Source organism: Mercenaria mercenaria, chromosome 13 (assembly GCF_021730395.1).
Source record: "Mercenaria mercenaria strain notata chromosome 13, MADL_Memer_1, whole genome shotgun sequence".
NCBI lineage: Eukaryota > Metazoa > Mollusca > Bivalvia > Venerida > Veneridae > Mercenaria > Mercenaria mercenaria.
The window spans coordinates 66,299,485-66,320,532 of NC_069373.1; the positions used below are offsets into that span (position 1 = coordinate 66,299,485).

General features: G+C 33.6%; 2 protein-coding genes across 2 annotated transcripts in view; both read right to left on the reverse strand.

Annotated features, from left to right (window-relative positions):
- Nucleotides 1-4,715, reverse strand: part of LOC128547983 (actin nucleation-promoting factor WASL-like) — a 31,072-nt gene extending 26,357 nt beyond the window's left edge. Inside the window, exon 1 of the mRNA XM_053522108.1 lies at nt 4,589-4,715. The gene's annotated coding sequence lies outside the window, so the exon portion shown is untranslated. The remainder of the gene's footprint in view (nt 1-4,588) is intronic.
- A 7,325-nt stretch (nt 4,716-12,040) lies between these two features.
- Nucleotides 12,041-21,048, reverse strand: part of LOC123528822 (NUAK family SNF1-like kinase 1) — a 34,426-nt gene continuing 25,418 nt past the window's right edge. Inside the window, exons 6-7 of the mRNA XM_045308847.2 lie at nt 19,004-19,136; nt 12,041-16,185 (exon numbers count right to left, since the gene is read on the reverse strand). Coding sequence (XP_045164782.2) covers nt 15,044-16,185; nt 19,004-19,136 — 1,275 coding nt within the window. The 3' untranslated portion in view covers nt 12,041-15,043. The remainder of the gene's footprint in view (nt 16,186-19,003; nt 19,137-21,048) is intronic.

Genomic DNA, 21,048 nt, shown 5'->3' on the forward strand with positions numbered 1-21,048 from the left:
ACAAGTATGTAGGTTATTAGCTGGTCGTGTTAGAATTTAGAGTAAGTTATTTTATTATTATTGGATGGAATTTAATAGAACAAAGGTGAGGGTAATCTTCTTAAAAAAGATAAACACTTTGCACTGCAACATATGTATAGCAGTGACATAGGAGTGAATTCAAAGTTGGGTGGCCAATAGGGACGGGAGAGGGGCGGCCAGCTAAACCTACCAAGATTTTCACTGAAATGTTTCGTACGACAAAAACAACGACAAAAAAAGCGTTCTTCTCCGTTAGTGACAATCTTGTATCAAATCAAATTCATATCAGTACATTTAAATGCTCTTCCAAATTGTCTTTTTTTCCTTTATCTACTGTTTTCCCTGAGAATGTTTGTGTGTGTGTGTGTGGGGGGGGGGGGGGGGGGGGGGGGGGGGGGGGGGGGGGGGGGGGGGGGGAGAGAGCATGCCATATGCTGGCCCCGACTCTCAAAATTGGAGAGACAGCCCCACCCCCCACCCCACCCCACCACCACCAAGCCGCCAAGCTCCTAAATTTGTGTTCTTAGTTATGATAACCATGTTCTCAAGTTAGACAGCCCGACACAGACTAAGATGGTAAAAAACTAAACCTAGTCTACCAGTACTTGCTAGAAATGTTAAAAAAAAATTTTTTCTCTGATATTCAAAGCAAACGGCCGCAAAAGTATGGTCTCACGCAAAATTCACAATTTCATACCCTGATTTCTATTTCCAAAAGGTTTCAACATTCATACACTTTTACAAGTTAAAAGTAACTAAATTAAATCAAAGGCCTGAAGGGCCTGAGAGTCGGCTAATGATTGATGTACTGGTAGTATAGTCTACCAGTTTAGGTTTGGTTTTAGTTTTTTTCCCCCAACTAAACAGAGATTTTGTTACAATAAATGAAATGAACATTCAATCGATGCCTAGTCAAACTTTGATTGACATTATACAAGTATTTAAACCCAATATATTTCTCTAAAATTGAAGAGTGGTTCGCAGAAATAAAAATGTTGAAAGTACAAACTACAGTTTGACAGCTGACACTAAGATACTGCCCATGACTATATTTATTTTCGAGTAAACATTTTGCCTCCGGCATTGCCAAAGAGGCAATTATCGACTGTAATATTCGCACATGATAAAATTTGAATATGACAATTTATATATTAAAATTTTACAGCGCGGATTGCCACATACAATTTTTAACGGATGGACGAAAGAACTGTTCAGATATTTTACAGATAACGGGCCTGGCAATAACCGTGTCATATATTAGGTATTGTTCAATCATATTATAAGTGATGTGAATTTAAAGTATACTTTCTTTTGCGTTTAGAGATATGTAAATGTTGCTGAGTGTCAATATATAGTGTCACGAATGCTTACACTGACGGGAAAATTGCGCATTCGAAACTAAGGGAAGTTACTCAGACTAGCTACCAATTTCGGAAAAGATAACCGATACTAATAAATGCAGTTCTGTTTTAGTTAAAACCATCATTTATTCTATTTCAGACCTGTTAGCCCCTTCAAAACCATGACAATAATCCCCAAGTCCATGCACTTTCAATTATCCATTTTGATTCATGTAGACAGACAAGCCCAGACTGGGCTGAAAAATGTTTGAGCCATTTTTACGTGATCGGTAGCAGGGTGGGTGTGGGGAGGGGTGTTCCTTCCCGTTTGAATTGCAGTCAGATTTTGAAATGGGCAATGTGGCAGGTGGTAAAAGGGCAAATGTATCAAACTGTAAAAGAAATTTTTGAATATGTAGACCCTTGATACGGCCTTTGGTGCGATTTCTAACTGAAATTTTTATGTTTCAATTTCTAAATATTACCTAGATTCTTTTTAGTATTACAATATCCAAAGTATGAATGACTGTCACTTCATATTTTTACTTTCAGATCATGCCTCAGGACTAGAACATGAGTCTGATATAGATTCTATGTATGTGTTATAAAAATAAATTCTAGAATCATTTCTGTTACAATAATATCTATCATGTCTGTTACTTGAATGTTAAAATTTCACACAGCTCGATATTTACTAGGGATGGGAACGAATACTGAAATCAATATTCGAATATTCGGTTTGCCATATTCGAATATATTCGAATATTCGGTTAGTTTTAATGGCAGCTTTAAATTCTTATTAAGTGATTGGCATATACACAACGTATTCATTTGTTTAAAGCGTGGATGATCGTAAATAAGGGCAACAAAATGTTTGTTTCGGGTAACCCGATCCTATACATAGCAAAACCCGCCGATCCTAGCGTTTTATTTCACGACTCTGTCAGTATAATCATGAACATATTTAACTAATTCATTAATTAATTAGCTTCAAAATGATACAAAAAATCAAAACGATTATAATTTACACCGTCGCAATTTTATCTAAAAATAGCAGGTCGTCCCATTTAAACAGGTGACGCGCTGTTGTATTACCGCCGCCATTTTGAAAAATTTCAGTTTGGCGTGTAAAAATCGTCGTGTAAAAAGCAAGTAAGGCAGACTTAAACCTCCGTCAACATGAACTTATGCATCAATCATGTTTTTCTTGATTTAATTATTAACTACTTCAAAATTTAATTCGAATACGGCCGATTAAACCGATTCTGCGGATGGTCTGAAACGTCGTACAAATTATGTGAAAAGATCGACAATATCTACAAGTTTGGTATTGTTTTCGAAAAAAAAAATCTACAACTTGTTACATAAAACAGGCGCCAATAAAAATGAACAAAAGCTTAAAAAAATATCACATTTACGCCTAATACAAACTGTTAATCCGTAGCGTAACTGTTAAATATGCATTGCAATTTTCTTGTTAATTGGACATCTTTTGACATGCATCTGACACATTGACGCCTGTTGCAAACTGTTAATCCGTAACAATGGCCCCTGCCAATTATGCATTGCTATTTTCTTGTTAATTGGACATCTTTTGATACGCGATAAACTAACATGACATGGTTTTACTCTGTAGAAATAGCATGCTCATATTGCCCAAAATCAATGATACTTATTTCGAAAAAAAAAATACAATAATTTACGAATATTCGAATTTGATTTTCATATTCGAATATTCGACCGATTTTCGAATATTCGAATATTCGTTCCCATCCCTAATATTTACCCAAAATATTATACCCGGATACGATTACACTTTCCTAAATCTCCAGTTTCAACAATATGTTTTACAAATTGTGATGATACGAAGACAGTTTAGCAGCAATTGGCAGTATCTGACATTGAAGTTTACGGTAAAATTAGCTCTTATTTAAATCAGTTTATAAAAAAGTTGTTTCGTTTCGTCAAAGCAGTCAAACATAGACGATCTACTTTCGATTTCAAAAACTACAAGAAAATACAATTTAATGTTTCGCCGATTTGTTTATTTCTCGAAAAAATAAGAAATAAAATCATTTTTAAAATCAGTAGTAATTAAACAAACCAGTAAGAGCTTCTTCTCCCAATAATTTATCCGCTTACTGACTGCAAAATTCAACCCACGCAAAGTCGTAGAAGCGTTGTTATAAACAGGTCACGCGTGTTCGCCGACAAGTGTCCAGAATGTAATTAGGATTCATCTGCGAAGTCTCGCGGAAGAATTAACGTACTGCACATGTCTTTATCGGGTCATTTAAAATGAATTTCATCGATGTGGTAAACTCTTTGGTAAGAGACATTCCAATGCTTTCAGAAGTACCCGACTCAATAAAATACTAGCAATATGTTCTGGAACTATATTTTGTCTTTCGCTGGATGTTACGCAAGCTTGGTAAGCCTGTGCAAATCATAAAACGCACAGCGCAATAAATTTGTTATTTGCGCAATGATTTTTAAGATTATTTTTTGAAACGGACAGGGTAACAAATGGATAATTTGGCTAATAAGTTAATATGCAGTTTTTATTTGAATTTGTGAACATCATATTTGCTATTTTGTGACAAAAGGGCATAAAATTAGTCACCATAATCATATGCGCAAATGTATTACCAAATCCCGCAGAATCGTTATGCGTGTTTATGCTTAATGAGTTACCGCGGAAGAAAATACGTGGCTTTATTCGAGTATTGCACAATTACAAGTCATAAATTTGACAGATTACATCGTATATTGGTCATAGCAAATGGGATTGACATAACTGAACTTCATCCGATCAATGAACTCTTTGAAATTAGAGACAATTTAATGGAACTACATCACTTCACTGTGTTGTGAGGCCATTTAATAAGAATGAGAAATCGGGCGATAGCAAGGACTCGTCAAACGCTTTCAGCGTTTAGCCGACTCAAAAAAAAAAAAACAAGTCATGACAGCCCACAATTCTTTGAAGCTGTGACACGTCCATGGTATCGTGAAGGTCTTCGTATAATGTCACATTATCACTGGAAACTTTCATCACACACAAACGACGCCTTTTTTAACTGACTGCATGTTTCAGTTGTGCCTAGAAAGGCTATTTGTGTGCCTGTTAACTTTGTCACATGAGTATGCTGATATTGCATTATGAGTGTCATATTCTGTCTCAAAGCACTGTTGTCCTCGGCATTATACTTGCACTATTTACTTACCTTAAAATCGTCCCTCTTTATTTTCATTCTACTAGTGAAGTCAATCCTACATATGGAACATATAATGTTTTGGGGTCGCTGTCTTTTGACGCTCTGTGCACTTTAGAGTGGTATGAATACATATAATCCTTGCCACTGCAGAAATAACGTCCCTGTTTAGCATGAACCGCAGCAAGGTGAAGATTTAAATTGAAACTCCTGTTAAAGTTTTGACCACATTCTTGGCACATATAATTCACCATATCTGAAACAAAGGAAATGAAGCACGCAAACCATCAAAGAAGTACACATCAAAGAATTATCATGCGAAATAGTAAATAAACTTTGCGCAGATAGATATTATTCAAACATATTTCATTTGATAATTATAAACCCTATAACAACTTATAACTTATTACATGTATTTAAAACGTCCAGCTATATGAACGAAAAACTCGTCTTTTTCCCATGAAATTTCATCAAGTAATAAGAAAATAAGCTGTAAAAATGTTACCTGAGCTGAAGGGATTTTGATACAAATTCTGCTCCCTGACATAAAGCATTTGGCCACGTGGTATGGCTACAGAGTCCGTTCAATGTACGAAGGCCAATAATTGCTAAAGCCGAGAGTAAACATTAGAAGATGGCACTATTTCTGGTATTTATCAAATCTTTTAGAATAGTAACACAGAATTTTGAACACATGTGGTGTCCTCTGGTATCAATACACCACTTACAATGTTACTACCATCTTCAACCAATTTATTCTTTTCAAAAGCCGATGCTCAATGAACTGCTTGCTTGAGTATATGGCTATTTGCTTTTTGGCAAGATGATATTAAAACGAATTTCATTGTTCCTTGATGATCTTCACCTTGAGTGTACCACGAACCATCGAGAATATTCTTATACCACTTGCTGATATTGTACCCCAATATTAATTATTGGGTTCGTTAGTGATCCGCCACAGTAATATACTCATAAATAGGTGGTGAGGCGTTAGCCGAGTCCCTATATATATCATACTGACCCCACATGTTTCTATGGAGGGTAACTAACAAACCATATAATTGTATTTTTTTTATCGACCACTTATAACTTTAGCCTAAAACAACATGAAAATCTACTGACCCTTCACAGAAATTTAGGGAGTCACCACGTGACCGCCTTTTAACCAATGAAAATACTAGAATTTTGTGGGAGGTGAAACAATGCTAGATAGACACTATGTAGTGCATGACGTGCACTGTGGACTAAACGTCTCAGTCCTTTTTCTCCAAGCTAAATGCTCTTGTATGTCGCTTGAAGCTATGTGCATCAAACAATCTTGCGTCAGTAAACACAACCCTTTGTCGAAGCTGTTAACACATAACCATAACGGTTAAATGATAACGAGAACAATTGTTTTACTGATCATTTATTCGGGATGGCGTTGGTTGAGACAACAGATTTTGGCCTCTGGTTTCACATGATATGGGTTTGATGCACTTCAGTGGCTTAACGAGCTTTGAGTGAATTGTCATAATGTAACTTTTAAGTATATGTTTCATAATGAACATGTGTACATAACAGTAAGCTTTTAGATAGTACAATATATCTTAGTGTATATAGAAGTGGTTTTAATAGAAGAATTGTTTTAACGATGAATAAATGTATAATGTATAGTCTCTAATAGTTCTATATAGAACAGTTATGTACTATTATATATATGTTTGTAAATGTATATTGTTATTGTATGTATGTGATAGAGACTCTAATAAACTAATAAACTAAACTATGTGTTATTAACAAGTCAAGCCTAGTTTTTATTTTTAATTCGAGCAGCTTCTTTTAAATCTACGAATGATTTGTCTTCAACTAACTTAAATTATCCCAGGTTTTTGACAATCTTAATAAATTTCCCAAGACAAACAACATCTATAAAATATTATAATTTAGCAAATTCTAACTGAGTCTTGCCAATTTCTTTCCTACTGCAAATAAACCTCAGATACCTATCCGTAACAGTTCAGAATAAACATTTTAGCATTGTATACTGAGTGCTTGAATAACATTCGAGTAAGTCCAAAACCACAAAATCACAATTTGATATATGGATTCATGGAGCAAAGTAGGTCCAAATATACAAAAATTACAGTTCGATATATGGATACATGAAGAGGAGTAAATGGAAGGATGGAGCGAAGTAGGTAAAAAACGCTATTACAATTTGAAATATTGATATATTAAGCGAAGTGTTAACGAATATTATAGACTTAGACAACTACCGCAAGTAGTCCAAATATAATTTAAGTAGTCCTAATCTTTCTTCCGTGCCTTGTGACCCTGTCGTTTATATGGCTGAAACACTGTTCAAAAGACGTAAAACCCGAACAAACACATTGCTCTCTGTCCGTTTTCAATAGCAGTGTGTTTTCTTTTACTTTATTGCGTTCCAATGTGTAGCATTATGTCGAAATCAGTATGTTCCTATCGCATGCCAGTAAAAATGGCGGCGTAAGAATTTCATGTTTCGAAAAGGGACATTGAAAGAAGCGAACAGGAATAAATTCAGCGGGTTGTATTTAATTAAGTGTAGCGTTAACACCCCTTATTCTTTTCTATAGTAGCGATACAGTTTCGGATGGGAATTTAAGTCTCTGAAAATCTTAAAATGTCCAAAAAAAACGTAAATAAGTATGGGTTTTTTATATGAAATAAAGACAGCCGGATTAAGTGGTGTCCAGCCTTTTATCCATATAAAGATAATTGCAAGGGGGAAATACTACTGCTGGTTTTAGGTGAAAATTTTACATGTACTTGTTTCCCTTTTAACACGAAATGTATGTTGCATATTTCTGCCCTGATAAAGCGAAGTTTTCTGAAAAGATTATCTCAATAGTTGAAAGTTTCTTGGTAATATTATTGTGATAATTTACATTATTATTATCTGGATAAGTTTTGCGTAAGCGTCCACAGCTGTCGTTTATTAGATATGGTGGCATATTTCTGCCACGAGATAAGTATCTACCACGATAGTATTATAAACTTTCCAGGAAATGTTTTCTGAAAATATTTCAGCAATAAATAATATTTTCTAGATATTTTATTTATTTCCTGAAAATGTTCTAGCGCAAAATTTCTCATCGGTGCTTGAAATTGCCACGAGATGCTTGGTATAAATTCATCAAGATTCTAAACTTTCCAGCTAAGTTGTGCAGTTTTTGATAACATTATCACATTCAATTATTTTTCTAGATATGCTTTTTATTTCAATAAAACTTTAGGCTATTTGGATAAACGTTTCAGAAAAAGTACGAAATATAAAGATAAATTCTGAGTGTATCGAGATAGCTATATATCTAATTATGGTGGCATGTTTCTGCCACAAGATAGTTAGATAGCTATCGCGATACTTAAAACAATTATCTTGACAAAGAAAAATTTTCTGGAAAGATTATCTCAATATCAGAAAGTTTTCTGGAAATATAATTACGATAATTTACATCAGTAAAGTGTCCATAGCTGCCATTTCGTCACCTCAATGCAACAAAGTCGTATCTTATTATAAATTTATATAGAGATACGACTTTGTTGCGTTGAGGTGACGATTTATGAGCTAGATAGCAATCTCGATACTTTTCAGAAATTATCACGACTTTTCTTAAAATTTTATCTTAATAGCCTAAAGTTTACAGGCAATAAAATTATATTTAGAAAAAATAACTTTTTGCGATAATGTTTCAGAAAAATGCACAACTTTACCGGAAAGTTGAAAATACAAGTACTAACGCGAAATATTTGCGCTGAAATATCATCAGTTTCAGGAAATAAATTAAATATCTAGAAAACATTATTCTTTTTTGCTGAAATGTTTTCAGAAAAATACACACATTTCTTGAAAAGTTTACAATATTATCGTGATAGCTACCCAGCTATCTCGTGGCAGAAATATGCCACCATAGTTTTCAAACCGACTTTTTATGTTTACCTTTAATATTTAATCAAAACAAGGGAATATACGTTTTTGAATCATTTTCACTCGAGATGACGAAAACCGTCTTGCAATTCTTGATAATGTAATAGATCTATTAGAGCTAAATATGATTTTATCTACAGTCAAATATTTGAAATTCCATTGACTATGTAAGGACAAGCAAGGGCATTTTTCTGACCAATCATTATTGATAGTCATTTTTCCGGCTAACCTTACTAATATGTGTAATCTTGACCCGTTTCGGATGTTTTCTTTGATGTATATCTATATAATCCAAACGTTTGATAATGACATTGCGAAAGAGGCTTAAATAGTTTATTTTCATAAAGATTCATTACATAATACAATAAAATAATACTTCAGGGTATATTCAGTGCATTATTTTGTATTCATTGTAGAATAAGAAAACTGTCGCCAGCATTTCCTCAGTGTGTGCGAATTTGGAAACAGAAAACGAATAGTCCAAGCATATTTGCATGATTAAATTCTTGAATCTAAAATCACAGTTGAAAAGTTATGTACATTTGACAATCATCTGAAGATGTGGTTTCATCAATCGTGAAAGTGTACATCGTTTATGAAACAATTTACCCCTAATGTTTGATTTTGTTGACTTTGATCTTGTTGGTATTCAAAATACTAAATAATTGTATGCATTTTACAACAGAATGTGTTCGTATGTAAAATGGTTTTCTTACACATGTAAATAACGAACATCCGAGTGCATTATATATTAAAAATACAAATACTACCTTTCAATTTAACGTTTACATTATTCTCGGATATACTAAAAGTATAACAAAAACTGCATTTTTTTTCAATGGATAACAATTTTTATTTTTTTTTTTACTGCATAATTAAGTAAAGTCTTAAAGGGCATTCGTGCTTTTTTCTGCGAAATTTACATATTTATCGAATTTTAGCCCCCACACCCACCGCTCCTTTTTTTTTTTGGCCGTCCGTCCGCATTGTTGCATTCCTTAAATGATCGTTTTTTACACACTTTAATATGCTTAAAATGCTTAAACATGAATAAGAATTCAATTGCAATTGCATTCATTGTATTCATTCGTTGCTGCAGTACACAAACCTACAATTTCTTTACTTCCCATTGTCTAACTTGTAAACAAAAATATCTTTTCATTTCCTTTAGATAGACACTGACCTTATTTCGTCGACTAAAACGTGTTGACATTCAGTTTGTTTCCATTTACACAAAGTGTTCGAATAGTATAATTTTCTATTTAACGTAAAACAGAGTCTTAATTTAACTTAATACACGAAGTACCTTCGATAAAATGTAAAGACAAAAAAAAAAGTTATACGTATCTGTAGATACTTACATGTATTTTCCTTTCACTTGCATGTTTTCTTTATGCAAATCATGTGTAATTACCACAATTGGCCTAAAAAAAAAAAAGAAATCAGTTATTCTGTGGCGGGTGCTGTCTGGCAGCTCAATCTGGGGGTCGTGGGTCCGAGTCCCACTGGGCTCACGATCACGCCTCATATGATACCAGTACTGGTGTTGCTAGGAAGCGGACTCGAGAGCGTTTCAAATAAGCTTGAAGCTTTCATCACAATCGAGCTTAAAAAAATTGGAATAGCCCCAGGAGTTATCTCCTATAGCCAACATAGGACTTTAGATTATTTCATCTACGGCGGGCATCCGGGTAAAACACTCATCCTCATGCAAGCCAGCTGGGTGGGTTTCTCATCAAAAATTCTTGTACATGTAATAAAGCAAAACATAATATAGCTATAGTGGTAATAACTTGCAGGGCGTTGCAACACAATAAGTTCTGTGACTCACGCATATAATTCTTGTCTTCCTTATAACATGGAAACAAACATGGTCCGGTCTATGTATACCCGTTTCTGCGCCATTAAGTTTTGTGTTGTTGTGTAGATGGAAGTTGATTTCATTGAATAAGACAGATAACTGTTAAAAGATAACATTGTCATATTTGTAATGGATTCATTACGTATGTCAATTAGCTAGTTTTTGTAAAAATAAGATATTTATCTTTTATCATTTATACATCTTCCTAGTCATCAAAACTTTGATAAATCTTTGAACGGTTGAAGTCTTGGAGTTGTTATGATAATGGACATATCTTAGTTTTAATCTCCAACTAATGTGTCCTACTAATTGAAATCGTCAATATACATTTCTTCTTGTGTTCCCATCTTTTTTTATCGCTGACAAGGGTGAATGTTTGCGTCATTTCATCCGTCCTTCACTCATTTGATAGATTTTGACCTATCTTTGACAAATATTAGACCATAAAAAATCACTGCTAACGATACAAAGTTGTTACGATATTTTGAGCATTGCTTGAATTATGCTGCCATATAGAGACTTCATTTATGGTTTGATTTTATACAAACTTGCAAAATATTTTTAACAATAATAGATCTTGGATTCCATGATGAATCTGTCGGATCCAGTCATAGGTTCTGGAGGTACGGCCCCTGATTGACCCTTGAAAGAGCCAAAATTTGTTAATTTTGAGAACACGATAGAAGTGACAAATTACATTCGATTTTAACCGCACTTACACACAACTTAAGACAAAGAAAGATCTCGATTCATTTTGAAAACCAGCTAGATTCCATCTTGGGTTCTAGAGTTACTGCCCCTGAAAGGGGCACACTTTTCTATTTTGGCCCTTTCAGCCATATAGATGTTTCATTTATGCTTTGATTTGATACAAACTTGCACAGAATGTTTTTTTCTTGATGATCTCTATGCCAAGTTCAAAACTGGATCATGTGGGGTCAAAAACTAGGTCACCCAGCTTGTTAACACCTTAAAGCCACATTTATGACCCTATCTTCATGAAACATGGTCAGAATGTTTATCTTGATTATTCCTATGCCAATTTCGAAACTGGGGGTCATATCAAAGGAAAAGTTTGTTAGCACCCTAAAGGCCACATTTATGGCCCTATCTTCATTGAACTTGGTCAGAATGTTTATCTTGATGATTCCTTTGCCAAGTTCGAAACCGGGTCATCTGGGGTAAAAAACTTGGTCACCCGCTCAAATCAAAGGAAAAACTTCTTAACACTGTAGAGGACACATTTATGACTCTATCTTCATGAAACTTGGTCAGAATGTTTATCTTGATGATTCCAATTCCAAAATTAACAGCTGAGCAATATAGGGTCATCATTACCCTCTTATTTTCTTTTAAGGCACTTTTTCGACATTCATGTAGCAATTGAACTGCTTCTTGGTACGCACGTGCGTTAACAGGATCTGCAGATTTTGTATTACTTTATTTTAGGCATGTTGCTCTTAGGGGGAATAATCATAACGGCCCACTTCTTTTAACAATTTATATATGACATTGCCCTTATTATCCACTGTTATTCGAATGAAAGAAAATTGCTTCAATCAAAATAATACTTCTGGGCAAGTTTGAACTAACTTGTCTAACAGAATAGTTAACTATACACTTTCATGGTATATAATGACAACTACACAAAAACTAGCTGTAATTCGAGTTTTTATTTTTTACATAATAAACTAGCACACAATAAATAAATGACATAAACACATAATCAAGCAGGTCTATACTAACATGCAGGCAACATTAAATGTGCCCTATACACATGCAAAACACAGGTACTGCAGCTTGTTAGCCATTTGTGGCTACAGGCATTTTAAGGCTTTGTTTACATACATTATGAGCACAACTTAAGGTAGCGTGACATCTTTAAATATTGACTGTAAGTGAAAATTATAGCATTATATTTGCCACATATACCATCGTATCTTTCTAAAATAATTAAACAGTAAATCATTGAATTGATTTCCTGATTCATCAATTTCCTTAAAGTTACTGTTTAACGATGGCTCATAGTCAGCCATCTCTGTAAAATCAATATTTATGAATTTAAAAAAGAAAAAAAAAATTATTCTTACAGAAGCATTCTAAGCTTCAACAGTTTATCCATAACTACATCAATACTGTTAAAAAATGTCAAATAACATCAAATGTTGTTTGTTTTTGAAATTTGTAATTTCAAAATTTCTCTAATATCACAGATGTCTTACTACCTTAAGACAAAAACCACATTTCTAATAAACTTTGGACTTTGCTGGAAATCCTTCATTTTTAGCTGGTAATAGTACACAAAATACGTTACATGCTGTATGTATATATATATTTTTTCACAGTATACAAGTGAAGCTGACGAAATAAAAAAACTGCTTAACAAATGGCACATGACAAATTCTGGCTGCGTATCAAATGTATGACATAACACATTTCGTAAATCGTTTAACAGGGAAAAAACAAGGCCATAGTCTTTCTAGAGGCTTCTCATTTTAGGCAAAACTATTACAAAATCTGAACAACTTCATTCATCTTTGTTCACCTGGGTTCAAAATGTTAAAGGCACATACGGTGACAAAAACACGATTTTCGTTACACTTTTTGCACTGATAAATGTAACCGTATCTTGTTACTATAATCTAATATCTTACTGTGTAGCCAAACTTATCTCAGAGAAAAGCAATTTGTTTTTGAAAACTTAAGTTACAATTGTATATTTTTCACGTTAAAACAGCAAAGTGACATTAGCTTTGAAGCTATATAGCTTAACAGATCACAAACATGGCGAGTTTTAAACTTTGATTTAAACTTGAAAAAGCGGTAGCTATCATGAAAAACCACATAATTGGAACGTATTTCCTTATAACTAGAACAAATATTTTTTTGTGTGAATCTAGTGGTTGCCTTCATCTAAAGTTTACATTCACTGATTATAAGGAAGTTATATTCATTTGAAAGCAATCAATCTGCAATCAACAATTATTTAAAATGAATGCTTTATGCACTGAACCTCAAACCAATGGAAAATATACAAAAAGTTGCCGCTTTCCACAAAATCTGAGTAATTCTAATGTTTACTCTGCATTATTTTGTCGCTTTTAACAACCCACTGCCAATGTCACTCTACCTGAAATCATGTTTCACATGATCAGTGAATAAACATATTTAATGTTAGAATGCTGTTAATACAAATCAAACAGTATAAAAAAAATACTGTAAAGTAACTATAACCCGGTATTCATGTGGCAGCTCATTTTCAAGAATCTTCTTACTCAGCCGCTCCCCAAAATTGAATCTCAACGAAAACACAAAAAAAAAATCTGCATGATTTATCTTTTAACTTTGAAATCCACAAATTTAACCCTTAACCTGCTAAATTTCTACAATGAACTTGTCCATCTTTCAATTTGGACAATACTATTCTATTCATGCTCATGAAATTAAACAATTTTACAGTAAACTGTATAGAGCAAAACTGAAAATACATGTACATATGCTTTCCAGATTTTTTTCCATAGAATTTTTTTAGACGTCTAAACCACAAGTATGATTCATCTTCCCAGACAAATTTATAAATTGCTCTGCTCATTTTTCATAGATTTACAATCTATTTAACACCTGAATGCTTTTTATTGCAAATAAAAGACCTATATTAATCACATTAAGATGATATGGTATACGATTACCTATAGTAACTGAATTAAAAAAATATTACATCGAACTGAATCACGCGTCTGCGTAATTTCAAGATATAATCGCGACTTTTGTCGACGTTTTACAAACAAATGAGCCACACCATGAGAAAAACAACATCCGTGCAGTCTGATCAGGATCCATACTGTTCGCTAATGGTTTCTTTAATTGCAATAGGCTTTGAAAGCGAACAGCATGGATTCTGACTAGACCACGCGGATGTGCAGGCTGGTACGGATCCATGCTGGTCGCAAACGCACTATTTTGTTTTTCTCATGGCGCAGCTCAAATGTAGTTTTAAACTGTATCTAACGAGGTATAATTCTCATTACAAAGTATTAGTCAACCTATTGTTTTACCCTTTATGCAAGTTTTAAAGACAATCTAAATGTAATTAGTATTCCCTAACAAAATGCAAACAATTACAAAAATGTCTATGGGTATTTTTTAATTACTAATGGTGAAATTAATACTAGATCTTATTCAGCGAGTGCTTTTGTTTTATATGTTTGTTGTGAAATTAAAATGCTTTTATTATGAAATTCTTTGTGTGCATATATAAAGAATGTAACGTAAAACCTATCTCAACAAAAATGTACTCAACATTTAAAAATAGTTCTTACCAAAAATTAATTGGTATTCAGTTAGTCTATAAATAGAAACAAATAAACATTTAATAAAATAACATTTATTTATCTATTCAACTGAAAAAAAATTTACTAAATGCACTTTCTCTCTTCTTGACAAGCAATGCTTCTTTCCTAAAGCAAAACTGATTTATCTAAACCTTAAACATATTTATTATGCTAACATAATTAAAGACTGTTAATTGATTTTTATACAATTAAAAAATGATCAATTAAATAGGCACTGTTCTAAACAGTAGGCACATTTTATGTGTATTAATGGAATTCTACATAATGACCAGGGATGACTTGACTAGAGTTATATTCATCTCCGTTCACATATCTTTACAAATATCGAGCGCTTTTTGATAAACTTCCTTTGCCTCTTGATAATTAAATAAATCGTCTTGTAACGCTGCCTGTCCCTGTAAGCGTAAATCACGAACATCCGATCCATAATCTGGAGAAGTCTTTGGTGATGTGTCACTACAAAACCGGGATTTTAAAATTTCATCAAAACTATCATAGGAAAAGTCTAAAATGTCAGCGGAGGAATTCGATCCTGTACTACAGGCACTTAATCTTTTATCGGAGTCCCGATTTGCATTTTTTAAAATACCTCTTCTACGCGGAATAACGGATAATGGCACGCTCTCTGCTGTGGCCAGATTCTGACTGTCTTTGGATGTAAGAGTTTCTGTCATACCAAAACTGAAAGCACCAAGCTGTAAATTATCACAAGAACTTCTGGTTTTGTCCATAGAAATATTATCGTGAGGCAAAACATTATCTGGGGAATCGAGAGCCGAATCGGCCTCACTGAGATCCATAGGACGTACTGACAAACATACACTGTCCTTCCTATTCAAATCGTTTAACTCACAGCCACTATCACCAGCACTGAATTTACCCTTTCGTTTCAGAATACTTCTTTTTGGCATCATGCGTGAATCGAATACCTTCTTTCCACTTGTTTCATCGGCAACCACAGAAGCATCATCTTCAATGTCATTTGAGATTTGGTTAGACTGTGACACAGATTCACTGAGATTGCTAATTTGAGAACCAGTCTGGTTATCTGGTGACTCATTGAACACGGCTTCATCGGAAGGCTGACTGTCCGCTAAAATTACATTTTCGTTTACTGTTCTTTCAATATTTGGCATCAAAGAATCATTGCACTTTTTCTCGGAAACATTTTCAGTCATTTTTGGCTTTTTGAGAATTCCCTTTAATGGTTTCACAGTTTTAGTTTTACCGCTACACTGCGGTTCCCCATCATCACTTTCTGAGGATGAGGACAATGTCTGGTTGTGGTAGCTGGGTACCGGCTGTAGCACCATAGGTGGGATGTAAGGCTCATTGTCTGGCATGAAGCTGTGACCTAGATTCACCCACCAGTGAGACAAAATGTCGGATATTGTAGCTCGTTTAGCAGGATTGACTGTGAGCAGGTGACGTATCAAACCAGCAGCCTCTGAAAACAGAAATAGACACATGACACATTATTAGATATTTCACAGATTAAATGATTATGCTTTAGTAATAACCAGTAGATAAATTATTTAAATGATCAAACTGACATCCCTACTCAAATTTTTTTTTTTAAATGAACTGCACTTTTCAGCTGAATAATATTACGAAGTTGAAATTTTTCTACTGAATGAACCAGTAAAATACCCTTCTCCCCCATCCCCTCTGACAGGAAAAAGGCAAAGGACAGAATATATCTTGTTTAATAACATCACATTTTACTTTCATCCTCATTAATTAACTTACTTTTCCAAGGTAAGTAATGAGTTTAGATAACACTGATGAACACTCATCAACTATCTACATTAAAGTATGCTTTAATCTTTCGTATGAATTACTATTACATCATGGCTACTTTTATAACAAGACTTTTATTATTCCCAGTCAATGAAAGGTATGCAGACATGCAGATAAAAGTAATTAATTTGCATAAATTTGGTCATCTGTACGTGAGGCTAATAAAAACGAAAGCTGCTGTTTTCAAATTTCAAGTTTTATGTGCATTTCGTTCCCATGAATTTGTTTCAGCTCTAAAGGGATCAAAGCTTACATTCGCGATTCCACTTCCTGGAAAAACAGGTAGCAGTTTTATTTGAGTAGGTGTGATCAAGACCTTGGGACCCATACCACTGATCTCTGGGTGGAGCGACCAACAACCTTAACCAAGAAGCAACCACTCTCCTTAGTTTGCTTCAATTAGGGTAGTAGTGGTCTAGAGTTCTTGCTAAAGATTCTATGACCATAAAATGTCTTATTTATATATGGAATATGGTCTTTTTTTTGTAAATAACAAGATCAGTTAACACTGCTGAAGTCACTATTAACTGTAAAAACTAAATGAGCAGCGCCATGAGAAAACCAACATAGTGGCTTTGCGACCAGCATGGATCCAGGCTGTTCGCTTTCAAAGCCTATAGCCATTAGAGAAACTGTTAGCGAACAGCATGGATCCTGACCAGACTGCTCGGATGCGCAGGCTGGTCTGGATCCATGCTGGTCGCAAAGCCACTATGTTGATTTTCTCATGGCGCCGCTCATTAATGTTAACAAACATGTATTTGTATCACTAGATTGAACTTTTATTTTAGCTGTGTTTACTGATCATATTATGTCTCATTTTCTATTCAGACATGCCATTAATGTTGAATTTATGTTTCGGTGCTTGTAAAATTTGAAAAGATGATACATGTAATGCACTGAAACCTATGTCTGCAACATTAAAAATTTATGTTTTAAATTGTCATGTAATTAACTTTATTTGCATGTGAGAAATAGGTATTAGCATAAAATTTATATTTGTCACCCTTACCAAACTTGTTTTTTCAAATTCTTATATCAACAGCCGTTAATAATGGTTAATTGTTGTGGCAAATTAAGCATTGAGAATGTACATGTTCAACGATCAAATTAACAAAACTACACCAGTTCTTCAGGCTGATGAATGAAAACGAAACGGTTATGTGGAATTTTTTTTAGATGGCGCAATTTTTCATCAAAATATACAATAACAACAAACAGAAGCAGTCATCTAAAAATTAACTGATTGATTTCACACTAGAGACAATAGAAAATATATCTTTAACAGTGGTCTAGCGGGTCAACAAGAGGTCAACACTAATTTTGGAAACATCCCACTGTGCCATATGCACTTTTTAGGGAATACAACACAAGATCATTCCATCTATAACTTTTCATGTAAGTCAGATAGTTTATTTACGCACTTAGAAAACAAACTTGCCTATTATGCCTGTGTCCTGTGACATGACATTATATAAATACTTAGCATTATCATTCCATTGAAACTTCAACAATACATAAATATAATAATTACAGAGAATTATTTATTTAATGTCACAAGTGGCTTACAATGACCTATTACAACATATTATTTATAAAGTCAAATGGCTTATAACACTGGCCTACATATCTAGACAAGAATAGCTTTGATTAAAAAAAAAACATAAATCGACCATTATGTCTCAACTGCATTCCATAGTTACCAAAGAAACAGCTTTATTTATTTATTTGAGAATGTAATGAACCTTTTCTGAAGAGCTTTGTACCATTTATTTGTATAACTTCAACAATATTGCCATAAAGGGTGTACTTGAGTTTGTAACTTTATATTTCACTTAAGACTTATCAAAGAATTACAAGTTGTGTAACAAGAGGTTCAAGGAGGATATGATGTTCAATATTTATTACTTAACTATTGCTTTTACGTTTTATTTCTGCTAGGACATGTTTAAACAATTTATAACTAAAATGCCTCACTGCCCACAATATTTATATCGGTATTTAGAATACAGATCATTGTGTAAACTGTGACTCAAGACATAAGATAAAAATCTTATTTTAGACAATAAAGCACACGGTTCACCCACACTAACAGGTAAAATACCACTAAATTCCAGTCACATGATAAGGCCTTCTCCTAATGATCAATTATACTCATCGTATTGATAATTTATCTTATTTTAATGGCTCATCAAATAAATTTTTCACTTAAGATTAATACTTTATGTGCTTTTATAACATCTGTCAGCATATAATTCATATAAGGTTTACATTAAAGAAATTTTTACAATTACTGACGGTGGATTTAACTGCGATAATTAAAAAATATGTTTCGAAGCTGTTGTGAATCATAATTTATAGGGGGCCGTCCTGGCCATGACCCAAGTAAGGTTCAAATTTGCGAGTTCCAGGTCAAGTACTGATATCTTCTTTAACAACTCCTTTTTTACATGTATTTCATTTACCTGATGGCTTGTCGGGTTCGTAGTAGTCTCCAGTAGTAATCTGAGTGCGCAGTTTCTTAAAGTTGGTCCCATCAAATGGCATTGTTCCATAGACAAGTGTGTACAAAACTACTCCAAGGCTCCAACAGTCAACCTGAAAGAAATGAAAAATGACTTTCATTACCTGTTCATCCTATTCTCTAAGTAACTTATGATCCTGTACTGCTATAGCTACTTCAATGGTGAAATCAATTAATGGAACAAGGCTGCAGTACACCAGAAAGCATCAATAGTAGGATTCATAAGCTTATGTTTTTGGAATTTCATTTCAAACCAACCTTTGGAAAATTACATCTCAAGCCACCCTTTGGAATTACACCTAAAGCCACCCTTTAGAATTACACCTAAAGCCACCCTTTGGAATTATAATATTACACCTAAAGCCACCCTTTGGAATTACACCTAAAGCCACCCTTTGGAATTACACCTAAAGCCACCCTTTGGAATTACACCTAAAGCCACCCTTTGGAATTACACCTAAAGCCACCCTTTGGAATTACACTTAAAGCCACCCTTTGGAATTACACTTAAAGCCACCCTTTGGAATTACACTTAAAGCCACCCTTTGGAATTACACTTAAAGCCACCCTTTGGAATTACACTTAAAGCCACCCTTTGGAATTACACCTAAAGCCACCCTTTGGAATTACACCTAAAGCCACCCTTTGGAATTACACCTAAAGCCACCCTTTGGAATTACACTTAAAGTCACCCTCAAATCGCCCTTTGAAATTGAACATCAAATCACCTGTTAAAATGGGGTCAGTATTTATCAAACCAAAGCTAATACTAATGTCTCATCTAATTTAACAATATATTATTTTTATGGGAGAAAATGCAAAAAATTATGTTTTAACAAATAATCTTCCTGAAAGGAGTTATTAGCTGTTGCTGGGATACTGCGATATCTTTGCAAAAAATCAACAGCAAATAAAATTTCCTTGTTTCAACAATAATTTCCAAAATAAATGATCCTTTTGTTTGCATTGACGAAGCAGAGATTTTCTACAATTATCCCCTTGTCGTCACGTAATGTTTACACTCTCATTTCTTTCTTTAGATTTATTATTACTGTTTCTATTTTTTAAATCCTTTTATCTTGGATTAGGTTTAGATTTTTTTGAAACGGATAAATTGAAAACAAATAGGAAAGAAAAAAAACAGCGCATTTCATTTTCTTGTATTAACTGCTTGGATACAGAGCTATGTACACTCGTGAAACTTTAATATTATGTGTGTTCCTTTTGAAATTAGCGTACAAACATGCACTTAACAAACATTAAGGGATATAAACTGTTGTGTCAAGTGTATATGTTCCCATAATGCAATGACTGGGTCGCAGATAATCTCTGGCTTCAAAATATTGTGATACTGAAATTAAATTGATGTACTAATCATCTAAGACAATGTGTCAGTTGAGCATATCTATATTTCATATGAGTGATCCATTTATCTATTAAAAAAAATATTACTTACTAGAACAGTAGGGTGTTCACCCTTATCAAATATCAAATAAAAAAATATTACTAACGTGACTGTTTTCTTGAATAATTAGTTCCGCGCTATATATATATATATATATATATATATATATGGTGGTTGCTGTTGGCATTTTTTTTTCAATGAGAAAACACAGAAATAAAAACAAAATTTGGAATAGGCATGCATTTCTTACAATATCTTTGACTCATAGACATTTCTTCAAACAAAGAAAAAAAAATCCCAAATCATAATCTTTGTTTACAGCATTTAACTTCTATATTCAGACCATTTTTTTATCTTAAAATTTATATGTATACTATTACACCTTTTGTTTTGCCCTAAAGATGGTACTGCAGCCATTAAATCTTGATAAATTATTTACACAACTTAATCATACTTCTTTATCTTGCACAAAATTGTCAATATTTCACATCTATGTCTGCAAAACAGACATTGAAGTTTGTCTTAATGCAAGAGCTAAAACAATGACTTCATTTACATGAATACAAACGCAGCTATCTTAT